This window comes from Rana temporaria, chromosome 2 (genome assembly GCF_905171775.1).
Source record: "Rana temporaria chromosome 2, aRanTem1.1, whole genome shotgun sequence".
Taxonomy (NCBI): Eukaryota; Metazoa; Chordata; class Amphibia; order Anura; family Ranidae; genus Rana; species Rana temporaria.
Genome location: NC_053490.1, coordinates 538,210,032 through 538,231,432, shown reverse-complemented (window position 1 = coordinate 538,231,432; position 21,401 = coordinate 538,210,032). Strand labels below are relative to the sequence as shown.

The 21,401-nt window shown below is 48.0% G+C and overlaps 1 protein-coding gene across 1 annotated transcript in view; it reads right to left on the bottom strand.

The window, feature by feature from the left end:
- Positions 1-21,401, bottom strand: part of SPAG17 (sperm associated antigen 17) — a 229,726-nt gene that overhangs the window by 45,793 nt on the left and 162,532 nt on the right. The window contains exons 30-33 of the mRNA XM_040339490.1: positions 5,450-5,604; positions 5,054-5,239; positions 2,397-2,536; positions 2,167-2,297 (exon numbers count right to left, since the gene is read on the bottom strand). Of these exons, the coding sequence (XP_040195424.1) occupies positions 2,167-2,297; positions 2,397-2,536; positions 5,054-5,239; positions 5,450-5,604 (612 nt within the window). The remainder of the gene's footprint in view (positions 1-2,166; positions 2,298-2,396; positions 2,537-5,053; positions 5,240-5,449; positions 5,605-21,401) is intronic.

The window sequence follows — 21,401 nt, the reverse complement described above, 5'->3', positions numbered from 1 at the left end:
CACCGGGAAGGACTGAAATCCTGAAGTGCCCGTAAGGTCCCCCTGCTCAGGAAATCACATGTACAGGACGTCTGAAGATTCCTAATGAACATCTGAATGATTCAGAGGAGAACTGGGGGAAAGTGTTGTGGTCAGATGAGACCAAAATCAAGCTCTTTGGCATCAACTCAACTCGCTGTGTTTGGAGGAGGAGGAATGCCGCCTATGACCCCAAGAACACCATCCCCCCACCATCATACATGGAGAACACCATCCCCCACCGTCATACATGGAGAACACCATCCCCCACCGTCAAACATGGAGGGGGAAACATTATGCTTTGGGGGTATTTTTTTGCTAAGGGGGACAGGACAACTTCACTGCATCAAAGGGACGATGGGCGGGGCCATCAAATTGTGGATGAGAACCTCCTTCCCTCAGCCAGGGCATGGACAATGGGTTATGGATGGGTATTCCAGCATGACAATGACCCAAAACACACGGCCAAGGCAACAAAGGCGTGGCTTAAGAAGAAGCACATTAAGGTCCTGAAGAGGCCTAGCCAGTCTTCAGACCTTAATCCCATCAAAAATATGTGCAGGGAGCTGAAGGTTCCAGTTACCAAACATCGGCTTCGAAACCCTAATGACTTGGAGAGGATCTGCAAAGAGGACAAAATCTCTCCTGAGATGTGTGCGAACCTGGAGGCCAACTCCAAGAAACGTCTCAACCTCCGATTGCCAACAAGGCAATAGTTTCTCCACCAACTACTAAGTCATGATTTGTGAAGGCGTCAAATACTTATTTCACTCATTGAAATGTAAATCAGTTTACAACTTTTTTGAAATGTGTTTTTTTTGGGGATATTTTTGATGTTATTCTGTCTCTCACATTTATAATAAACAGACCGATAAAATTATACACTGATCATTTCTTTGTCAGTGGGCAAATGTACAAATTCAGATCAAAGATCAAATACTTTTTTCCTCTCACTGCATCAGAGGTGGTATTTGGTATAGCCACACCCACCTGGCACCTCTTGGGCTGGCTCTCGCAGGACAGCCATTGCCAGATCACAATTTAGCAAGATGATATTTCATAATGTTATGGGCAGAGTAGACGGATGAGTATACAAACACCTCCCCCCCCAGTACTGTATATATCAGAGGTGGTATTTGGTATAGCCCCACCCACCTGGCACCTCATGGGCTGGCTTGCGAAGGATACCAAGTGCCAAGTCACAATTATCAAGATGATATTTGATAAATTTATGGGCAGAGTAGACATATGACTATACAACCCCCCCCCCTGAGTACTTTGGAATTAAAAAAATAGTATTTGGTATAGCCTCACTCACTTGGCACCTCTTGGGCTGGCTCTCGCAGGACAGCCATTGCCAGGTCACAATTTAGCAAGATGACATTTCATAACGTTATGGGCAGGGTAGACAGATGAGTATACAAAACACCTTTCCCACTAGTACTCTATATATCAGAGGTGGTATTTGGTATAGCCCCACCCACCCGGCAGCTCTTGGGTGGGCTCATACAGGACAGTCAGTGGCAGGTCACAATTACCAAGATGAAATTTGATCAATTTATGGGCAGAGTAGACAGGTGAGTATAAAAAACACCTCCCCCACACGAGTACTCTAGATATCAGACGTAGGATTTGGTATAACCCCACCCACATGGCACCTCTTGTGCTGGCTCTTGCAGGACAGCCATTGCCTGGTCACAATTTATCAAGATGATATTTGATAAATTTATGGGCAGAGTAGACGGACGAGTATACCTTCCCCCCCAGTACTGTATACATCATAGGTGGTATATGGTATAGCCCCACCCACCTGGCACCTCCTGGGCTGACTCTCGCAGGACAGCCATTGCCAGGTCACAATTTATCAAGATGATATTTGATACATTTATGGGCAGAGTAGACGGATGAGTATAAAAAAACACCTCCCCCACACGAGTACTCTAGATTTCAGACGTAGGATTTGGTATAACCCCACCCACCTGGCACCTCCTGGGCTGGCTCTCACAGGACAGCCATTGCCTGGTCACAATTTATCAAGATGATATTTGATACATTTATGGGCAGAGTAGACGGATGAGTATACAAACACCTTCCCCCCCCCCCCAGTACTCTATCTCAGAGGTGGTATGTTTGTATAGCTCCACCCACCTGGCACCTCCTGGGTGGGCTCTCTCAGGACAGCTGTAGCCAAGTCACAATAACAGGAGGCCAGATAATTCTCCACTTCCCGGTTCCGAAGAAGTTCACTGCCTGAGCCATCTGCGTTGATAATGAAGAACCTGCAAGGAGAGGTGATGTGCGATAACATTAGTGATCGGTAGGATCAGAATACAATGACGTTGTTACAACGGATGGACGTGCAGAACCTTTCACCATACCTGGGTGTATGCAAGTCGTACATCTCCGGTTGAATCTGCGGTAACGTAGCTGGTGGGCGATCAATCTTCTCTGACTCCTCCTCCTCCTCTCCGGCTTCCCCTCCAGCAATAACCACTGATGTACTGCCATCCACCATCACCTGTGGTAATGATTAATTTCATGAAATGATCTGCCCCTTACCTACGACACACTGACATAGGTCAGCTGACCTCCAGTACTGCATGGGAATACCTTCATTGCTGGGGAAAAGGGCGGACATAAAGCAGATACCAGCCCCACTCCCAGGATTACGTAGCAGCATCATAGCCGCAACTAGACATGTGCAATTTGTTTCGTTCCGAATTCATTTTTTGACCGCCGCACGCACTTTTACGTCGACAGAATGGCACAGCTGGGCAAATGGGCGTACAGGTACGTCCCCTTTAATTTGCCGCCGGCGTCACGCTCGCGACCCTGCCCGCCCCCGTAACTGTGCCCGCGGGACCCGCAGACTCGATGTCCTCCGGTGTCCCGCGATCGTGTCACGGAGCTGAAGAACGGGGAGATGTCAGTGTAAAAACAACATCTCCCCATTCTTCCTAGTTACATGTCACTGATCGTCTGTTCCCTCTCATCGGGAACAGCGATCAGTGACGTGTCACTCGTAGCCACGCCCCTTAACAGTTAGAATCACTCCCTAGGACACACTTAACCCCTTTAGCGCCCCCTACAGGTTAACCCCTTCCGGTGTCATTTTTACAATAATCAGTGCATTTGTATAGCACTGATGGCTGTATAAATGACAATGGTCCCAAAATAGTGTTAAAAGTGTCCGAACTGTACGCCATAATGTCACAGTCATGATAAAAATCGCTGATCGCTGCCATTACTAGTAAAAAAAAAATAATAAAAATGCCATAAAACTGTCCCCTATTTTGTTGCGCAAACCAATCGATAAATGCTTATTGCGATTTTTTTTTACCAAAAATATGTAGAAGAATACGTATCGGCCTAAACTGAGGAAAAAAATGTTTTTTTATATATTTTTGGGGGATATTTATTATAGCAAAAAGTAAAAAATATTGTGTTTTTTTCAAAATTGACACTCTATTTTTGTTTATAGCGCAAAAAATAAAAAACGCAGAGGTGATCAAATACCACCAAAAGAAAGCTCTATTTGTGGGGAAAAAAGGACGCCAATTTTGTTTTGGAGCCACGACCGCGCAATTGTCAGTTAAAGCGACGCAAGTGCCGAATCGCAAAAAGGGGCCAGGTCCTTTACCTGCATAATGGTCCGGGTCTTAAGTGGTTAAAGCTGTGTAAGGGGCCCCAAAATTTATGATGGCTGCCCTGGCATCAGCGTCCATGTGTTGACATTAGATATTTGTAATTCGTTTAGTTCCGAATTACTTTTTTAAACAAATTTTGACAAATCTGTTAATTTCGAAAATCTCTGGGTTTTCGGATTTCCGAAAGCTTGGGAGCCAATTTGCCTTGGATCAGCGTCCATGAGTTGCCATTAGACATGTGTGTAACAGAATGGCTTGTGATACCCAGAGACTTTTGAAGGATGTGGGGTACTCCTGTGCCAGCTTCACTAATGACTCTTGGGTCTAGGGTCATTCTATGTCTCTTAGGGGCATAGGATGACTGAGAACTGATATCTCGGATTACATGAGATGGGACATTAATGATAATTCATGTATTGTAGGATATCTTGGAATATTACAGGTATTTAATTCTGACCACAACAGGTCAATAGCAGAGTGACTCATTCAATGTGTAACATAGACTGTTGAGATGCTAATTAAGTCCACTTGGCTGTAGTGATGGGGCTTGCTGTGATTGCATTCTGTTGTCCATTGTGCTAATTAAGTCTGCTCCTAAGATATCTCATTGTGTATGCTAATGACACTGTTTTGTGTGAAATTACTATGGATAATAGATGTGGAATGTGACTTGTCAGCTGTAGTAATTAACTCCTATAGATTCGGTGCCAGAGAGTCTGTCTGGGATGTGGATTGAGGGGGACTCGTTAAGCACCCATTGTGTGATGTGTTGGGTGGAGTGTTTCATTGTCCCTGTGATTACTGCAGCATGCTTTCAAACTGTATATAACAAGGCCGAGTTACCATTAAAGCATTCATTCGTTTGAACCAGAGAGAACAGAGCTTGTGTCTCGTCTTTCTGGGGGGAATTCTTATGGATCGTGTCTGCTGGATTGTTGGAGTGTCGGATAAGCTGTCTTGGGTTGGTGGAATGGAAGTTCGTAAACGGTGGTAACCCCTGACCGTTACAATGTGCAATTCGTTTAGTTCCGAATTTGTTTTTAACGAATCTTGAAAAATTTGTTAATTCCGAAATCTACGGATTTTCGAAATTCCGATATTTCGAATATCCGAATTTACCAAATTCACGAAAAAAGCAAAAAAATAAAAATGAATGAAATGAAAACCAACACATTTTTCGGTAGTTGCCATATTTATTGAGATTTTTATATTTCTCTGGGGTTCTTATATAAATAATTATATTTTGAATCGTCTCCAACAAATGGAATAACCCCCGGAACATGTCAGGGGGTACATATGGTCCAGGAATACAGATATTACACCATACAGAACCTGCGTCATTTCACAGCAATCATGCAGCAGAAAAGGATAGCGTCAACCGTTGTTACCTGGAATAGGTTCCCTTCTGGGTCCATCACCTCGCAGAGAACGTTCTGTGTGTGAGACAGGATGTAACTGGCTGGGGGGAGAGCCTCAGCTTTGGGGGGAGCCTGTAGAGAGGGACCCATCCGCGGGGAGTAGAGGACACGTCCCTCGCGGTTTATAGACAGAGAGCCGGAGTTCGGTGGAAACACCTGATCAACATGGACAGAAAATATATAGATTTAATTTCAAGATTGTATCACTACAGTATAGAAGTGACATCACAACTTTCCATTTTTGAATTTGTAGATACGAGAGAAATCTTTAGTGACAATCAGCACACACACTGGGCGGGTGTATCGAAATTGGGAAATTCGAGGACATTTGGTGTCCCTGTGACACTGAGCCGGGCCGATCCTCACCTGATATTCTGCCTGCGGCTTTGCCAGGATCTCGGTGCCATCACCAGATACAGCGTAGTAGGTGTGTTCTTCACAGTTCAGAATGACGGTGACGAATTCTGACTTTTCCACCCGAATGAACTTCACTTTCTTTGTGATGTTCTGTGGTACCTCCCCTGAGGGACAAGACACAGTAGGTGAGGAGCCGGACACAAGAAATTATGAGACAGCTGGGACCAGTGTTGCCAACCGTCCGTATTTTTACGGACAGTCCGTAAATACTGGAACTTTCCCCCCCCGTTCGTAAATGTCCGTAGTTGCAGGAATGTTCCAGTAAAAATAGCCGAGATCGGTTCGGCTTGGAACTGCGCATGGAGATTGGAGGCAGGGGGTGATTGGAGGCAGGGGGTGTTGGTGGCTGCGGTGGCACCGCAGAGGAGGGTGGAGGCAAGGGGAGATTGGAGGCAGGGGGTGTTAGTGGCAGGGGGTGATTGGAGGCAGGGGGTGGTTGGAGGCAGGGGGTGATTGGAGGCAGGGTGTGTTAGTGGCAGGGGGTGATTGGAGGCAGGGGGTGATTGGAGGCACCGAAGAGGGGGAGGGTGGCATCGCAGAGGGTGGGGATGGAGACAGGGCTGGCTGGTGGCACCGCAGAGGGGGATGGAGGCAGGGGACGATGGAGGCAGGGGGCACGGGGGTGATTGGAGGCAGAGGGAGATTGGAGGCAGAGGGAGATTAGAGGCAGGGAGAGATTGTGGCACCCCAGAGGGGGGTGAAGGCAGGGGGTGTTGGTGGCAGAGGAAGATGGAGGCAGGGGGTAATGTGACTAAATAATTTGCCCTTATTATATCGAAAGTAACAAAAATATGTTTTTTTTTTAACCTTAATATCTACCCTAAATCACATTGCTATTTGCCCAGCGTACTTGTTTGGAGCCTAAATACTGAAATTTGCACCTAAAAATGTAATTTAGTAATTTTTGTGAAATCCCAGTAAAAACGTGGCTGCGCCAGTAAATTTCGGGTGTCGTGCCAGTAAATTTCAATCTGGTAGGTTGGCAACACTGGCTGGGACCACTGTGACCCTCTATGGCAGGGGTCTCAAACTGGCTTCCCTCCAGAAGTTGCAAAACTACAAGTCCCATCATGCCTCTGCCTATGAGAGTCATGCTTGTAACTGTCAGTCCTCATGGGACTTTGCAACAGCTGGAGGGCCACCAGTTTGAGACCCCTGCTCTACAGTGAGGAGCAGAACACAAGTCATAGGATATCTGGGAGCACCACAACCCTTTGTAGAACCTGCCTTGAGGGATAGGACACAGCAGGTGAGGAGTCGGATGCAATACATAAGACAGCTGGAAACACTATAATCCTCTGCAGTACCTCCCCTGAGGGACAAACGGGTGAGGAGCTGGACACAAGTCACAGGACAGCAGGGAGCACCATGATTCCTGTAGCACCTGTCCTGAGGGACAAGACACAGCAGGTGAGGAGCTGGGTGCAAGTCATATAGCAACTGGGAACACTGTGACCCTCTGCAGTATCGCCTCTGAGGGACAAGACACAGCAAGTTAGGAGTAAAAACACAAGTAATAAGACAACCAAAAGCACCATGACCCTCTGTGGTACCTCCCCTGAGGGAAAAGACACAGGGTGAGCATAAGTCATATGGAGGCCAGTAGCAAAGTGACCCTCTGCAGTTCCTCTCTTGAGGGACAAGATACAGTGGGTGAAGAGCCACACAAGCTATGGGACAATGGGGAGCACCATGACCCTCTGAGTACCTCCCCTAAGGGACAAGACACAGTGGTTGAGGAACCATACAGTCATAAGACATCCAGAAGCATTCTGACCCTCCCATGAAAGACAAGACACAGCAGGTTAGGAGTAAAAACACAAGTAATAAGACAACCAGGAGCACCATGACGCTCTGTCGTACCTCCCCTGAGGGACAAGACACAGTGGTTGGGGAAACATACAGTCATAAGACATCCAGGAGCATTCTGACCTTCTGTGGTACCTCCCCTGAGGCACAAGACACAACAGGTTAGGAGTAAAAACACAAGTAATAAGACAACCAGGAGCACCATGATGCTCTGTCGTACCTCCCCTGAGGGAAAAGACACAGTGGGTGAGAAACCATACAGTCATAAGGCATCCAAGAGCATTTTGACCTTCTGTGGTACCTCCCCTGAGGGAAAAGACACAGCAGGTTAGGAGTAAAAACACAAGTAATAAGACAACCAGGAGCACCATGACGCACTGTCATACCTCTCCTGAGGGACAAGACACAGTGGTTGGGGAACCATACAGTCATAAGGCATCCAGGAGCATTCTGACCTTCTGTGGTACCTCCCCTGAGGGACAAGACACAGCAGGTTAGGAGTAAAAACACAAGTAATAAGACAACCAGGAGCACCATGACCCTCTGTCCTACCTCCCCTGAGGGAAAAGACACAGTGGGTGAGGAGTCCGACATAAGTCATAAGGAGGCCAGTAACAAAGTGACCCTCTGCAGTACCTCCCTTGAGGGACAAGATACAGCGGGTGAGGAGCCACACAAGTTATAGGACAATGGAGAGCACCATGACCCTCTGAGTACCTCCCCTGGGGGACAAGACACAGTGGTTGAGGAACCATACAGTCATAAGACATCCAGGAGCATTCTGACCCTCTGCGTTACCTCCCCTGAGGGACATGACACAGCAGGTGAGAAACCATACAGTCATAAGACGGCCAGGAGCATTGGGTGACCAGGAAGAAGTCTGTGATAAAAGGATACGCCTTATACATAGAGAATAATTCAGTAAGCTGCAACAGTGACCCTGACCTGGACTAAAATCACCCGAAATGCTGAAGTGCAGGGACCTTGTGAAGCCTCAGGTACTGAGTTTAGGCTTCAAGTAGACCAAAAGGCAAACTCCAGTGCTGCAAAGGAAGAAGTGCTAACCACTAAGATATGTAGCTCGGCACAGTAACACACAATGGACACATGGGGGGGGGGGGGCAGTGACCTCACACACGGTTCATAGCGTCATGGTGCTTCCTCTGCCAGTTTGGCCATCGCTCAAAATAAATACCGGTGATAGGGGCGATGACTGGGGGATGGGTTGTCAGAGGAACAATGTTCTCTATGCCAAGTCTGCGATATATTTCCCTTCTCTGGCGACTTCCAATTTTATGATGAATGGTCGTGTCAGTGTAAGATTTATGGCAGAATCAAAATATATTACAGAATGGAATATTCCTCTGCAGCAGTGGTGGCTGGTGCTCAAAATTTTTGGGGGGGCACAAACGAAAAAAAAAAAAAAATTGCAGCCTCACTGTGCCCATCAAATGCAGCCACTATGCCATCAATTATCACCACTGTGCCATGCCATCAAACGCAGCCACTGTGTCCCTCAATTGTCACCACTGTGCCATGCCAAACGCAGCCACTGTGCCATCAATTATCACCACTGTGCCATGCCATCAAACACAGCCACTGTGCCATCAATTATCACCACTGTGCCATGCCATTAAACGCAGTCACTGTGCCATGCCATTAAACGCAGTCACTATGCCATGCCATCAAACACAGCCACTGTGCCACTCAATTGTCGCCACTGTGCCAATTGTCACCACTGTGCCCTTTAATTGTCGCCACTGTGCCCATTGTTGCCACTGTGCATGTCACTGTGCCCTTTAATTGTTGCCACTGTGCCCATTGTCACCACTGTGCCCATTGATGCCACTGTGCCCTTTGTCGCCACTGTGCCCATTGATGCCACTGTGCCCTTTGTCGCCGCTGTGCCCATTGATGCCACTGTGCCCTTTGTCGCCACTGTGCCCATTGATGCCACTGTGCCCATTGTCGCTGCTGTGCCCATTGTCGCCGCTGTGCCCTTTGTCGCCGCTGTGCCCTGTAAAATGCACTTACCTTTCTCCTTCCACGTCCCTCGATGTCTTCTCCCGCCTAGGTGACGCTTCAGCCAATCAGGTTACCGATAACCAGAATCGGTGAACCTGATTGGCTGAGACGGCCGTCAGTCTTATCCAAGGAACGCAGCCCCCGTACGTTCCAAGGAAAAGCATCCGGGAGACGAGGGCTGTACTCAGAAAGCCTATCAGAGCCGCTGGCTCTGATAGATACTTCCGCACAGCCAACCAGCTGCTGTTATTCAGGTGGTCGGCGCTCATGTCCGGCCATCTGAATAGACCAGCGGCAGCGGCAACAATAACATACATTCATGCAATGCATGAATGTATGTTATTTCAGTGGCGCTGCGGAGCCAGAGGGGGCGGCGCTCCAGCGCCCTCTATAGACGGACCGCCACTGCTCTGTAGGACGGGGCAGACTGGGGGGGGTCACTGATAAGGTTATTCCAGAGATAGAATACACTATAAGTAATGGTGCAAAAAAAATCCCAGGTAACTGTGCTAAGTGACACTCCTATACTGGTGATAAACAGTCCATCAACAGAGTTTGAAAAATATTAGCAAAAAATATAAGTAAAATTTCAAAAGTCCAAGAAAGCAAAAGTGCAAGTGTAGGTCCGCAATATGGAGTGAGAGGAAAATGGGTATCCAGTGATCCTTTTAGGGTAAGTAAGGATGTCCCCTTACCTTACTGCTGTAAGGTAACAGCATATAGATCCAACCACATTAGATGGTTCACTCGATGGGCTCTGATCCAACAACGGCAGGTCCTCCTTGGAGTTCTCGTCCCAGATTGGTCAGTTTCTCGCCCCAAAGAAATAAAGCATCGATGGTGTGATACCGTTTTAAAAATTTTTTTAATTCTCAAAGAAAATAGACAGGGGTACTCACATAATCCAAAATACAATTGAGCATGTAAAAAAGAGGGGCAATCTGTCGCCAACGTCACCTCCGATACCTCTCAGGTATCGGAGGTGACGTTGGCGACAGATTGCCCCTCTTTTTTACATGCTCAATTGTATTTTGGATTATGTGAGTACCCCTGTCTATTTTCTTTGAGAATTAAAAAAATTTTTAAAACGGTATCACACCATCGATGCTTTATTTCTTTGGGGCGAGAAACTGACCAATCTGGGACGAGAACTCCAAGGAGGACCTGCCGTTGTTGGATCAGAGCCCATCGAGTGAACCATCTAATGTGGTTGGATCTATATGCTGTTACCTTACAGCAGTAAGGTAAGGGGACATCCTTACTTACCCTAAAAGGATCACTGGATACCCATTTTCCTCTCACTCCATATTGCGGACCTACACTTGCACTTTTGCTTTCTTGGACTTTTGAAATTTTACTTATATTTTTTGCTAATATTTTTCAAACTCTGTTGATGGACTGTTTATCACCAGTATAGGAGTGTCACTTAGCACAGTTACCTGGGATTTTTTTTTTGCACCATTACTTATAGTGTATTTCATCACATTAAGAGGAACCTGTGTAGTTATATGATTTGCACCATTACTGTTATTGTTCACTGATCATTTATATTTATTTTTATGCTGATGCCATTTGGGCTATATTGCTCCTCATTTCAATTACACCTACTTTCATTCCCCTCCCCCACCTGTTTATTCACTTATCCATTCACCACTGATTAGCGCAGCACTACCCTCCCCATTTTCAATTGCTTATGGTTTGATACACCTTCCAGTGCCGCAGCTGTACCTCCACTTCTCATCACTTTCATTTCCCCTCCCCCTTTCTTCCCCTCTCTGTTTCCCCTCCTTTGATAAGCGCGGTAATATCCATTTTTCCACTATTCCAGAGATAGAGATGCCCCCGGCTGAGACCCCCCCACCCCCCATAGTTCAAAAAACTCATCCACCAGTACAGGTACTCCATCTTACAGTCTCGGGGGTTGGCGAATGGGTCTTTTGTTTGTTACCGGGAAGCTACAATGTAAACAAATGTGTCTCCTTTACCAGCACAGTAGACGGCGAAGCAACGTATGCAGGGCCGATCCTAGGCGGGTGCGCGGGGTGCTCCCCTCCCTCCTTCTCGTCATGCAGGGCCAATCCTAGGCAGGGGCGCGGGGTGCTCCCCTCCCTCCTCCTAGTCATGCAGGGCCGATCCTAGGCGGGGGCTCGGGGTGCTCCCCTCCCTCCTCCTCATGCAGGGCCGATCCTAGGCGGGTGCGCGGGGTGCTCCCCTCCCTCCTCCTCATCATGCAGGGCCGATCCTAGGCAGGGGCGCGGGGTGCTCCCCTCCCTCCTCCTCATCATGCAGGGCCGATCCTAGGCGGGTGCGCGGGGTGCTCCCCTCCCTCCTCCTCGTCATGCAGGGCCGATCCTAGGCGGGTGCGCGGGGTGCTCCCCTCCCTCCTCCTCGTCATGCAGGGCCGATCCTAGGCGGGGGCGCGGGGTGCTCCCCTCCCTCCTCCTCATGCAGGGCCGATCCTAGGCGGGGGCGCGGGGTGCTCCCCTCCCTCCTCCTCATGCAGGGCCGATCCTAGGCGGGTGCGCGGGGTGCTCCCCTCCCTCCTCCTCATCATGCAGGGCCGATCCTAGGCGGGTGCGCGGGGTGCTCCCCTCCCTCCTCCTCATCATGCAGGGCCGATCCTAGGCGGGTGCGCGGCGTGCTCCCCTCCCTCCTCCTTGTCATGGGGGCATCTCACTCTCTCCCTTATGGGCAGGATCCATCTTATAAAAATTAAGTTGCTTCCCCCTACATTGTACGTTCTCCGTCATGCTCCGGTATGGATTCCCAAGATACAGCATCTCACAAAAGTAAGTACACCCCTCACATTTTTGTACATATTTTCTTGTATCTTTTCATGTGACAACACTGAAGAAATGACACTTTGCTACAATGTTGTGTAGTGAGTGTACAGCTTGTATAACAGTGTAAATTTGCCGTCCCCTCAAAATAACTCAACACACAGCCATTAATGTCTAAACCGCTGGCAACAAAAGTGAGGACACCCCTAAGTGAAAATGTCCAGATTGGGTCCAAAGTGTCAATATTTTGTGTGGCCGCCATTATTTTCCAGCACTGCCTTAACCCTCTTGGGCATGGAGGTCACCAGAGCTTCACAGGTTGTCACTGGAGTCCTCTTCCCCTCCTCCATGACGACATCACAGAGCTGGTGGCTTGCGCTCCTCCACCTTCCGTTTGAGGATGCCCCACAGATGATCAATAGGGTTTAGGACTGGAAACATGCTTGGCCAGTCCATCACCTTTACCCTCAGCTTCTTTAGCAAGGCAGTGGTGGTCATGGAGGTGTGTTTGGGGTCGTTATCATGTTGGAATACTACCCTGCGGTCCAGTCTCTGAAGGGAGGGGATCATGCTCTGCTTCAGTATGTCACAGTACATGTTGGCATTCATGGTCCCCTCAATGATCTGTAGCCCCCCACTGCCGGCAGCAATCATGCAGCCCCAGACCATGACCCTCCCCCCACCATGCCTGACTGTAGGGAAGACACACTTGTCTATGTCCTCCTCACCTGGCCCCTCCCCCACACACGCCTGACACCATCTGACACCAAATACCTTTATCTTGTCTCATCAGACCACAGGACACGGTTCCAGTAATCCATGTCCTTAGTCTGCTTGTCTTCAGCAAACTGTTTGCGGTTTTTCTTGTGCATCATCTTTAGAAGAGGCTTCCTTCTGGGACGACAGCCATGCAGACCAATTTGATGCAGTGTGCGACGTATGGTCTGAGCACTGACAGCCTGACCCCTCCCCCACCTCTGCAGCAATGCTGGCAGCACTCATACGTCTATTTCCCAAAGACAACCTCTGGATATGACGCTGAGCATGTGACCTCAACTTCTATGGTGGACCATGGCGAGGCGGGGGAGGGGAACCCGTCCTGTTATACCGCTGGATGGTCTTGGTCCCCGTGCTGCAGATCAGTTTCAGGGTCTCGGCGATCTTCTTATATCCTCGGCCATCTTTATGTAGAGACACAATTCTTTATATCAGATCCTCAGAGAGTTCTTTGCCATGAGGCGCCATGTTGTCCCTCCAGTGACCCGTATGAGAGAGTGAGAGCGATAACACCAAATTTATCACACCTGCTCCCCATTCACACCTGAGACCTTGTAACACTAACGAGTCACATGACACCGGGGAGGGAAAAAGGCTAATTGAGCCCAATTTGGACATTTTCACTTAGGGGTGTCCTCACTTTCGTGAAAACTATATATTTGAAACAATTACATTCTGCCATGACATCATTGCTCTGGGGTTCTCGTCAACCCAGATTTAGATTGGTGGTACTACAAAGACCATGGTCACAGGGAGGGCTGGGCGTGTCCAGAGCTCTACGCTTATTTCACGCATTCACATAATTGGTTGGTGGTGGACGAGACAAATGCAGCCGTGGTATTGGAGAGACAGCACACCTTGGTTCCTATGAGGCTTTGCGTAATTTACCGTATAGAGGATCTTCGGCCCCTTTTCCCACCACACAGTCCATGAAGGCTGCTAGACAGTCGCAATACCCCATCACACCACTGGTCACCCCACACACCCCTCTGGTTTAACCCCCTCTCCCTTCACCAGTTTCCAGATCCCAATACATGGGCTTCCAAGGTAATCAAGTATCTTAACCACTTAAGACCCGGACCATTATGCAGCTAAAGGACCTTGCCAATTTTTGCGATTCGGCACTGCGTCGCTTTAACTGACAATTGCGCGGTCGTGGGACGTGGCTCCCAAACAAAATTGGCGTCCTTTTTCCCCCACAAATAGAGCTTTCTTTTGGTGGTATTTGATCACCTCTGCGGTTTTTATTTTTTGCGCTATAAACAAAAATAGAGCGACAATTTTGGAAAAAAAACCGCAATATTTTTTACTTTTTGCTATAATAAATATCCCCCCAGAAAATATATTAAAAAAACGTTTTTTTTCCTCAGTTTAGGCCGATACGTATTCTTATACATATTTTTCATAAAAAAAAAAAAAAATAATCGCAATAAGCGTTTATCGGTTGGTTTGCGGAAAATTGTATAGCGGTTACAAAATAGGGGATAGTTTTATTGCATTTTTATTAATAATTTTTTTTTTACTACTAATGGCGGCGATCAGCGATTTTTTTTCGTGGCTGCGACAGTATGGCGGACACTTCGGACAATTTTGACACATTTTTGGGACCATTGTCATTTTCACAGCAAAAAAGTGCTATAAAAATGCACTGATTACTGTGGAAATGACAATTGCAGTTTAGGAGTTAACCACTAGGGGGCGCTGAAGGGGTTAAGTGTGACCTCGTGTGTGTTTCTAACTGTAGGGGGGCGGGGCTGGACGTGTGACGTCAGTGATCGTCTTTCCCTATATCAGGGAACAGACGATCAGTGACAAGCCACAATGCAGAACGGGGAAAGGTTTGTTTACACACAGCTCTCCCCGTTCTTCAGCTCCTGTGACCGATCGCGGGACACCGGCAGCGATCGGGTCCGCGGGTCCTGCGGTCACAGAGCTTCGGACTGGGCACTTAAGGGGACGTACCCTTACGTGATTGTGCCCAGCCGTGCCAATTCTGCCGACGTATATCAGAGTTAGGCGGTCCTTAAGTGGTTAATCAAATATGTGCAGATGGTACCCTTCAAACCTTTAAAAGTAACATAAAATGCTGCAGCATAAACAAGACATCCAATAAAACAAGCAGTCTCAGCCGGACCTACTAAAATGGCAGCCAAACCAGAAACTGGAAGCCGCGGCGTGACGTAGGCACGTCCTCAGGGGTAGGTTACTACCAAAGTGTTTCGTGCACACACACGTCCTCAGGGGTAGGTTACTACCAAAGTGTTTCACACACACGTCCTCAGGGGTAGGTTACTACCAAAGTGTTTCATGCACACACACGTCCTCAGGGGTAGGTTACTACCAAAGTGTTTCGTGCACACACACGTCCTCAGGGGTAGGTTACTACCAAAGTGTTTCGTGCACACACAAGTCCTCAGGGGTAGGTTACTACCAAAGTGTTTCATGCACACACACGTCCTCAGGGGTAGGTTACTTACTACCAAAGTGTTTCGTGCACACACGTCCTCAGGGGTACGTGACTGTGACTTGACTGCTTGACCCAACAATCATCACACAGCTACTGTGACTTAACTATCTTAGGCCCCTTTTCAGACAGGTGGCTCCACCAGTGAATCCACCTTCTCAGCAGGGAATCTTCCTGAAGAAGCGGTTGTTGCGGGCGCTCGCGCACCCGCCGCGATTTCCGTAGGCCCGCGGGCATACCCGCAATCGTCTCACGGAGAGATAGAACGGGGAGATGTCAGTGTAAACACAACATCTCCCTGTTCTGCTTAGTGACATGTCACTGATCGTGTTCCCTGTCATCGGGAACAACGATCAGTGACGTGCCGCAGAAAGCCACGCCCTCCCCCACAGTAAGAATCACTCCCTTAGGGAACACTTAACCCCTACAGCACCACCTAGAGGTTAACCCCATTCACTGCCAGTGTCATTTTCACAGTAATCAGTGCATTTTTATAGCACTGAGCGCTGTAAAAATGACAATGGTCCCAAAAATGTCTCAAAAGTGTCCGATGTGTCCGCCGTAATGTCGCAGTCACGAAAAAAAACACTGATCGCCGCCATTAGTAGTAAAAAATAAAAATTATTAATAAAAATGTCATAAAACTATCCCCTATTTTGTAGAAGCTATAACTTTCGCGCAAACCAATCAATAAAAAATATGTAGAAGAATACGTATCGGCCTAAACTGAACCCATGGTTCTCCCAATACAAATCCACCCCTTTGATGAACTCCACCACAAATCTTTGCCCCTCCATCCCCCAAATAATAAAACAATTAAATCCTCCTAGCACAATTCCTCTACCCCTAAAACTTTCCCTCCTAGTACACATCTCCCCACTTCAAATAACCCCCCCAACACAAATTCCCCCTCAAAATCCCCCCAACACAGCCCCCCCCCCCCCAAATTCCCCCTCCCAACACTAATTCCCCCCCAAATCCCCCCATCCAATACTAATTCCCCCCTCAACACAAATCCCCCCCCAAATCCCTGATCCCAACACAAATTCCCCCCCAAAGCCACCCTCCCAACACAAATTCCCCCCTCCCAATACCAATTCCCCCCTCAACACAAATTCCCCCTCCCAACATAAATTCCCCCCCAATACTAATTCTCCCCCCCAACACAAATTCCTCCCCAACACCCCCCCTCCCAACACAAATTCCCCCTCCCAACACAACCCCCCCTCCCAATACTAATTCTCCCCCCCCCCCCCAACACAAATTCCTCTCCAAACCCCCCCTCCCAACACAAATTTCCCCTCCCAACACAACCCCCCCTCCCAATACTAATTCTACAGTACATAGCGCACTCCTCAACCCTGCACTCAGTACATAGCGCACTCCTCAACCCTGCACTCAGTACATAGCGCACTCCTCAACCCTGCACTCAGTACATAGCGCACTCCTCAACCCTGCACTCAGTACATAGCGCATCTCTCAAACCTGCACTCAGTACATAGCGCATCTCTCAAACCTGCACTCAGTATGTAGTGGACCCCTCAACCCTGAACTCAGTACATAGTGAACCTCTTTTATGTAGCACATCCCTCAACCCTGCACTCTGTACAAAGCAAACCCCCCAAACCTGCACTCTTTATGTACAGCAACCCTGCACTCTGTACGTACCATACCCCTCAACTGTGCACTAGGTACACAGCGCACTTCTCAATCCTGCACTCTGTACATAGAGCACTCTTCAACCCTGCAGTTTGTACAAAGCACACCCCTCGCCCTTAAGCCCCTCCCGCTGCTAAGAGATTGGCCACATCCACATTTTGCCATAGAACGCTATGCGTGCCGCAGGTCACTTCCTTCATAAAGTGTCCCTCATTCTGAAGTTTAAAAGTTTTGAGGTATGGTTACACTGCTAACACAGAACCAAGCTTACCTAGTGTAACGGAACGTCCCACACTCCGCTGGAGTGCTTCCGTCATATACCGCTTCCTTCCAGTCTGGATATAGATATCAGATATCCCAGCTGCTCTCAACAAACAACGAGACGAGACGTGTTTGTGTGCTGAACATGGAGTGTTTAATAGAACCAAGAATGCAACCTTATATACAGTTTAACCACTTAAGGACCGCCTCCTGCAGATATACGTCGGCAGAATGGCACGGCTGGGCACAAGCATGTACATGTACGTCCTCTTTAAGTGCCCAGCCCTGGGTCGCGGGCGCGCGCCCGTGACCCGGTCCGAAGCTCCGTGGCCGTAGGACCCGCAGACCCGATCGCCACTGGAGTCCCGCGATCGGTCCCCGGAGCTGAAGAACGGGGAGAGGTGTGTGTAAACAGAGCTTCCCCGTTCTTCACAGTGGCAGCTTCATTGATTGTGTGTTCCCTGATATAGGGAAACGCGATCAATGACGTCACAAGTCCAGCCCCTCCCCCCCTACAGTCAGAAAAACATATGAGGTTACACATAACCCCTACAGCGCCCCCTAGTGGTTAACTCCTAAACTGCAATTGTCATTTTCACAGTAATCAGTGCATTTTTATAGCATTTTTTGGTGTGAAAATGACAATGGTCCCAAAAATGTGTCAAAATTGTCCGAAGTGTCCGCCATACTGTCGCAGTCACGAAAAAAAATCGCTGATCGCCGCCATTAGTAGTAAAAAAAAAATTATTAATAAAAATGCAATAAAACTATCCCCTATTTTGTAACCGCTATAAAATTTTGCGCAAACCAACCGATAAACGCTTATTGCGATTATTTTTTTTTTATGTGTCAAAATTGTCCGAAGTGTCCGCCATACTGTCGCAGTCATGAAAAAAATTGCTGATCACCGCCATTAGTAGTAAAAAAATGTTTTTTTTATAAAAATGCAATAAAACTATCTCCTATTTTGCAAACGCTATAAATTTTGCGCAAACGGGATATTTATTATAGCAAAAAGTAACCAAATTTGTTTTTTTTTTTAAATTTGCTCTATTTTTGTTTCAAGCGAAAAAAATAAAAACCGCAGAGGTGATCAAATACCACCAAAAGAAAGCTCTATTTGTGGGAAAAAAAGGACGCCAATTTTGTTTGGGAGCCACGTTGCACGACCGCGCAAACGTCAGTTAAAGCGACGCAGTGCCGAATCGCAAAAACTGTCCGGGTCCTTTACCTGCATAAAGGTCCGGGTCTTAAGTGGTTAAAGAGGAGGTAACCAGAACATAAATTAACATGAGCTAGATAACTAATCATTTACCCAGACGAGGTGACTTCGAGATATGACCTTTCAAGGTAGACGTCCCGTCTTCTCTCACCCGCTATACAATGCACATTATCATAAGTGTAAACACATGACATCTTCACACAATAGCGGGGTCAATTAGCACAGAGAACAGAGAGATGGCTGGAGGAGATGGCATTAGCATCTAACAATATGAAGGAGTCCCTCTTACAAATAACCCGTTGAGTTCAGAATCAACAACCAGTAAATAGTTCTGGAATATATTGTGGATAATAATTACCTAATACTCCCATTTCAGGTAGTCCAAGATATCATTTCTCAGTCATCCTATGCCCCTAGTGGACATAGGATGATTTTAGACATAATATGTTTCGGGGATGTCCCGGGTGAGTCTGTCACACCTAGCATTAGCAACAGAAGAAGCAGGGGCGTCGTTAGGCCCGGGCTTAGGGGGCTGGAGCCCCGAATGGGTCCCCGTAAAGCCCCGAGTCCCAGGCATTTAGCTAGCCGTTGTTAGCCCCGAGCGTTCTGATCCCGAGTGCCACGCCGGTTGTGGCCGAGTTCTGCCGAGTGCCGCCCGCGGTGCACCGATTGTGACCGAGTCCTGCCGAGTGCCGCTGCGGCACGCCGATTGTGGCCGAGTCCTGCCTAATGCACATAAGGAAGTAGATGGACAGCCGCACTCCAAGTAGGTCTTTTAAAAGAAGACGTGCTCTTTATTTAAAAGGAAAAATGCACAGCATAAAAACAGCACACAGTGGGGAGAACATCTGACGCGGGTAGCTATGATTAAGCATTAGTTCTTAATGCGAAACGCGTCAGGTGTTCTCCCCACTGTGTGCTGTTTGTATGCTGTGCATTTTTCCTTTTAAATAAAGAGCACGTCTTCTTTTAAAAGACCTACTTGGAGTGCGGCTGTCCATCTACTTCCTTATCTGCATAATCCTATGCATTGCCAGCACCCGTGTGGTTCCTGAGTGGACTTTGATCACCTGCCTGTGCTCACCTGGAGCGGCGGTCTTTCTTCCTGCCAAATGCCGCCGCGGCGCGCCAATTGTGGCCGAGTCCTGCCGAGTGCGATAGCAGGCTGGTCCCACCTTCTGGAGCTGATCCAATGCCGGGACCGCGGGAGGTGTAACGTCCATCATAGGCGCCCGAAGCTCCAGAAGGCGGGAATTACAATACTGTGGCGCCGCGCCACATCACTGAGATGATCCCCACTTGGAGCTCGGGCGGGAGGCTCACGCATCAATCGGGAGAGATCAGGCCAGGGGAGGAGCGATCGGGTGATAGAAAGGTAAAAAGGCCACTAGGTCCAACAGGCAGTAAAGTAAATGTAAATTGCAAGGTCAGGTAGGTGTATGTATGTCAGGTAGGGTCGGTGAGGTCAGTTTAGGTCAGGTAGTAGGTGAGGTCAGTGTAGGTCAGGTAGGTGGTGTATGTATGTCAGGAAGTCAGTGTAATTTGTAATGGTCAGTGTGTCAGGTAGGTGAGTTTAGTGTTCAAAATTGATGTGCAATGGTAAGCCAGGCAGCAACCAGCAAGTGAGCTTACCCCCCACCGCCCAACCAAAAAAACCTGCGCCATGACCACCCCGGATCCAAAACCGCGCTAACCCCCCCCCCCCCCCTGGTGCCGTGGACGTCTACCCCCCCCCCCTCGATGCCGGCCTCGGGCTGAAGCCCCTGGTCTTCTTGCCACCTAACAACGCCCCTGAGGAGAAGTAACTTGGAAGATGAAAATGCGGCAAGCAGGTCCCCCCGGCTAATGAGCAGACTCTGCTCCCCCCCCAACAGCAGATCATGGTTAAACTTTGACCAGAGTCCAGCTTTACACTGGAACCAGATGCTTTATGATAAAGCCATGGGTGTATAAACTGAACTTTACCGTGGAATAATAAATCGACATACCTGGATTAAAAACAGAATTGGTGAGGTATGTCCCGATTTATACTATATGAAGGGTCCAAAATAACTGAATAATGCATTTATAAATATATCCGGTAAGAGGACTGCGTAGCTTTGGGGAAAATGTTTTTAGTATGTTTTACTATGTGCTGAAGAAGGAAATAAAGTAAAAAAAATAAAGTTTTTTATATTTTTGGACAATCTGGCTGGCATTGACTATAAAACACGCGGCGATCGATGTTCTGTTTGGACGCACGCTGTGATGCGGCGATTGTTGAAGGTGTAACAGAGAACATTCTACGGTGACAAGCTACAATGTATCCCGGGCACCACATGTTTTCAATACTTTTCACATTTGATCTGAAAATCATTTATTTTCATAGTCTAGCATTCTTGCTGTCCCATATTTTCATTATTGTGTGTGCCAGGACCCATTACACATTTTTTTTTTCAAACTATCCTGTTTTTTTCAAATGACTGCAGATACTTATCTGACGACGTGATTTCTTTCTGGATGGAATTAAAATGTAAAGATTTATTGTTTGCCGAACCTTTACACTACCGCTGTCAGTTTATTTTAAAAGGCGATCGGTAGTCTTATTTTTATAGATAATCGCTCAGTAATTGTGCTTTACTGCAGGGCCATCTTAATAGCATCATGGGCCCCTGGGCAAAGTAATGCTCTGGGGCCCCTACAATGGAGACAGTGCAGGTAAACAGAAATCGGGCAGGTAGGAGGCAGGGGATATCTAGGGTGTAGAGGGGTCAGAGTGCTGGAGGGATATCTGGGGTGTAGAGGGGTCAGAGTGCTGGGAGGATATCTGGGGTGTAGAGGGGTCAGAGTGCTGGGGGATATCTGGGGTGTAGAGGGGTCAGAGTGCTGGGAGAATATCTGGGGTGTAGAGGGGTCAGAGTGCTG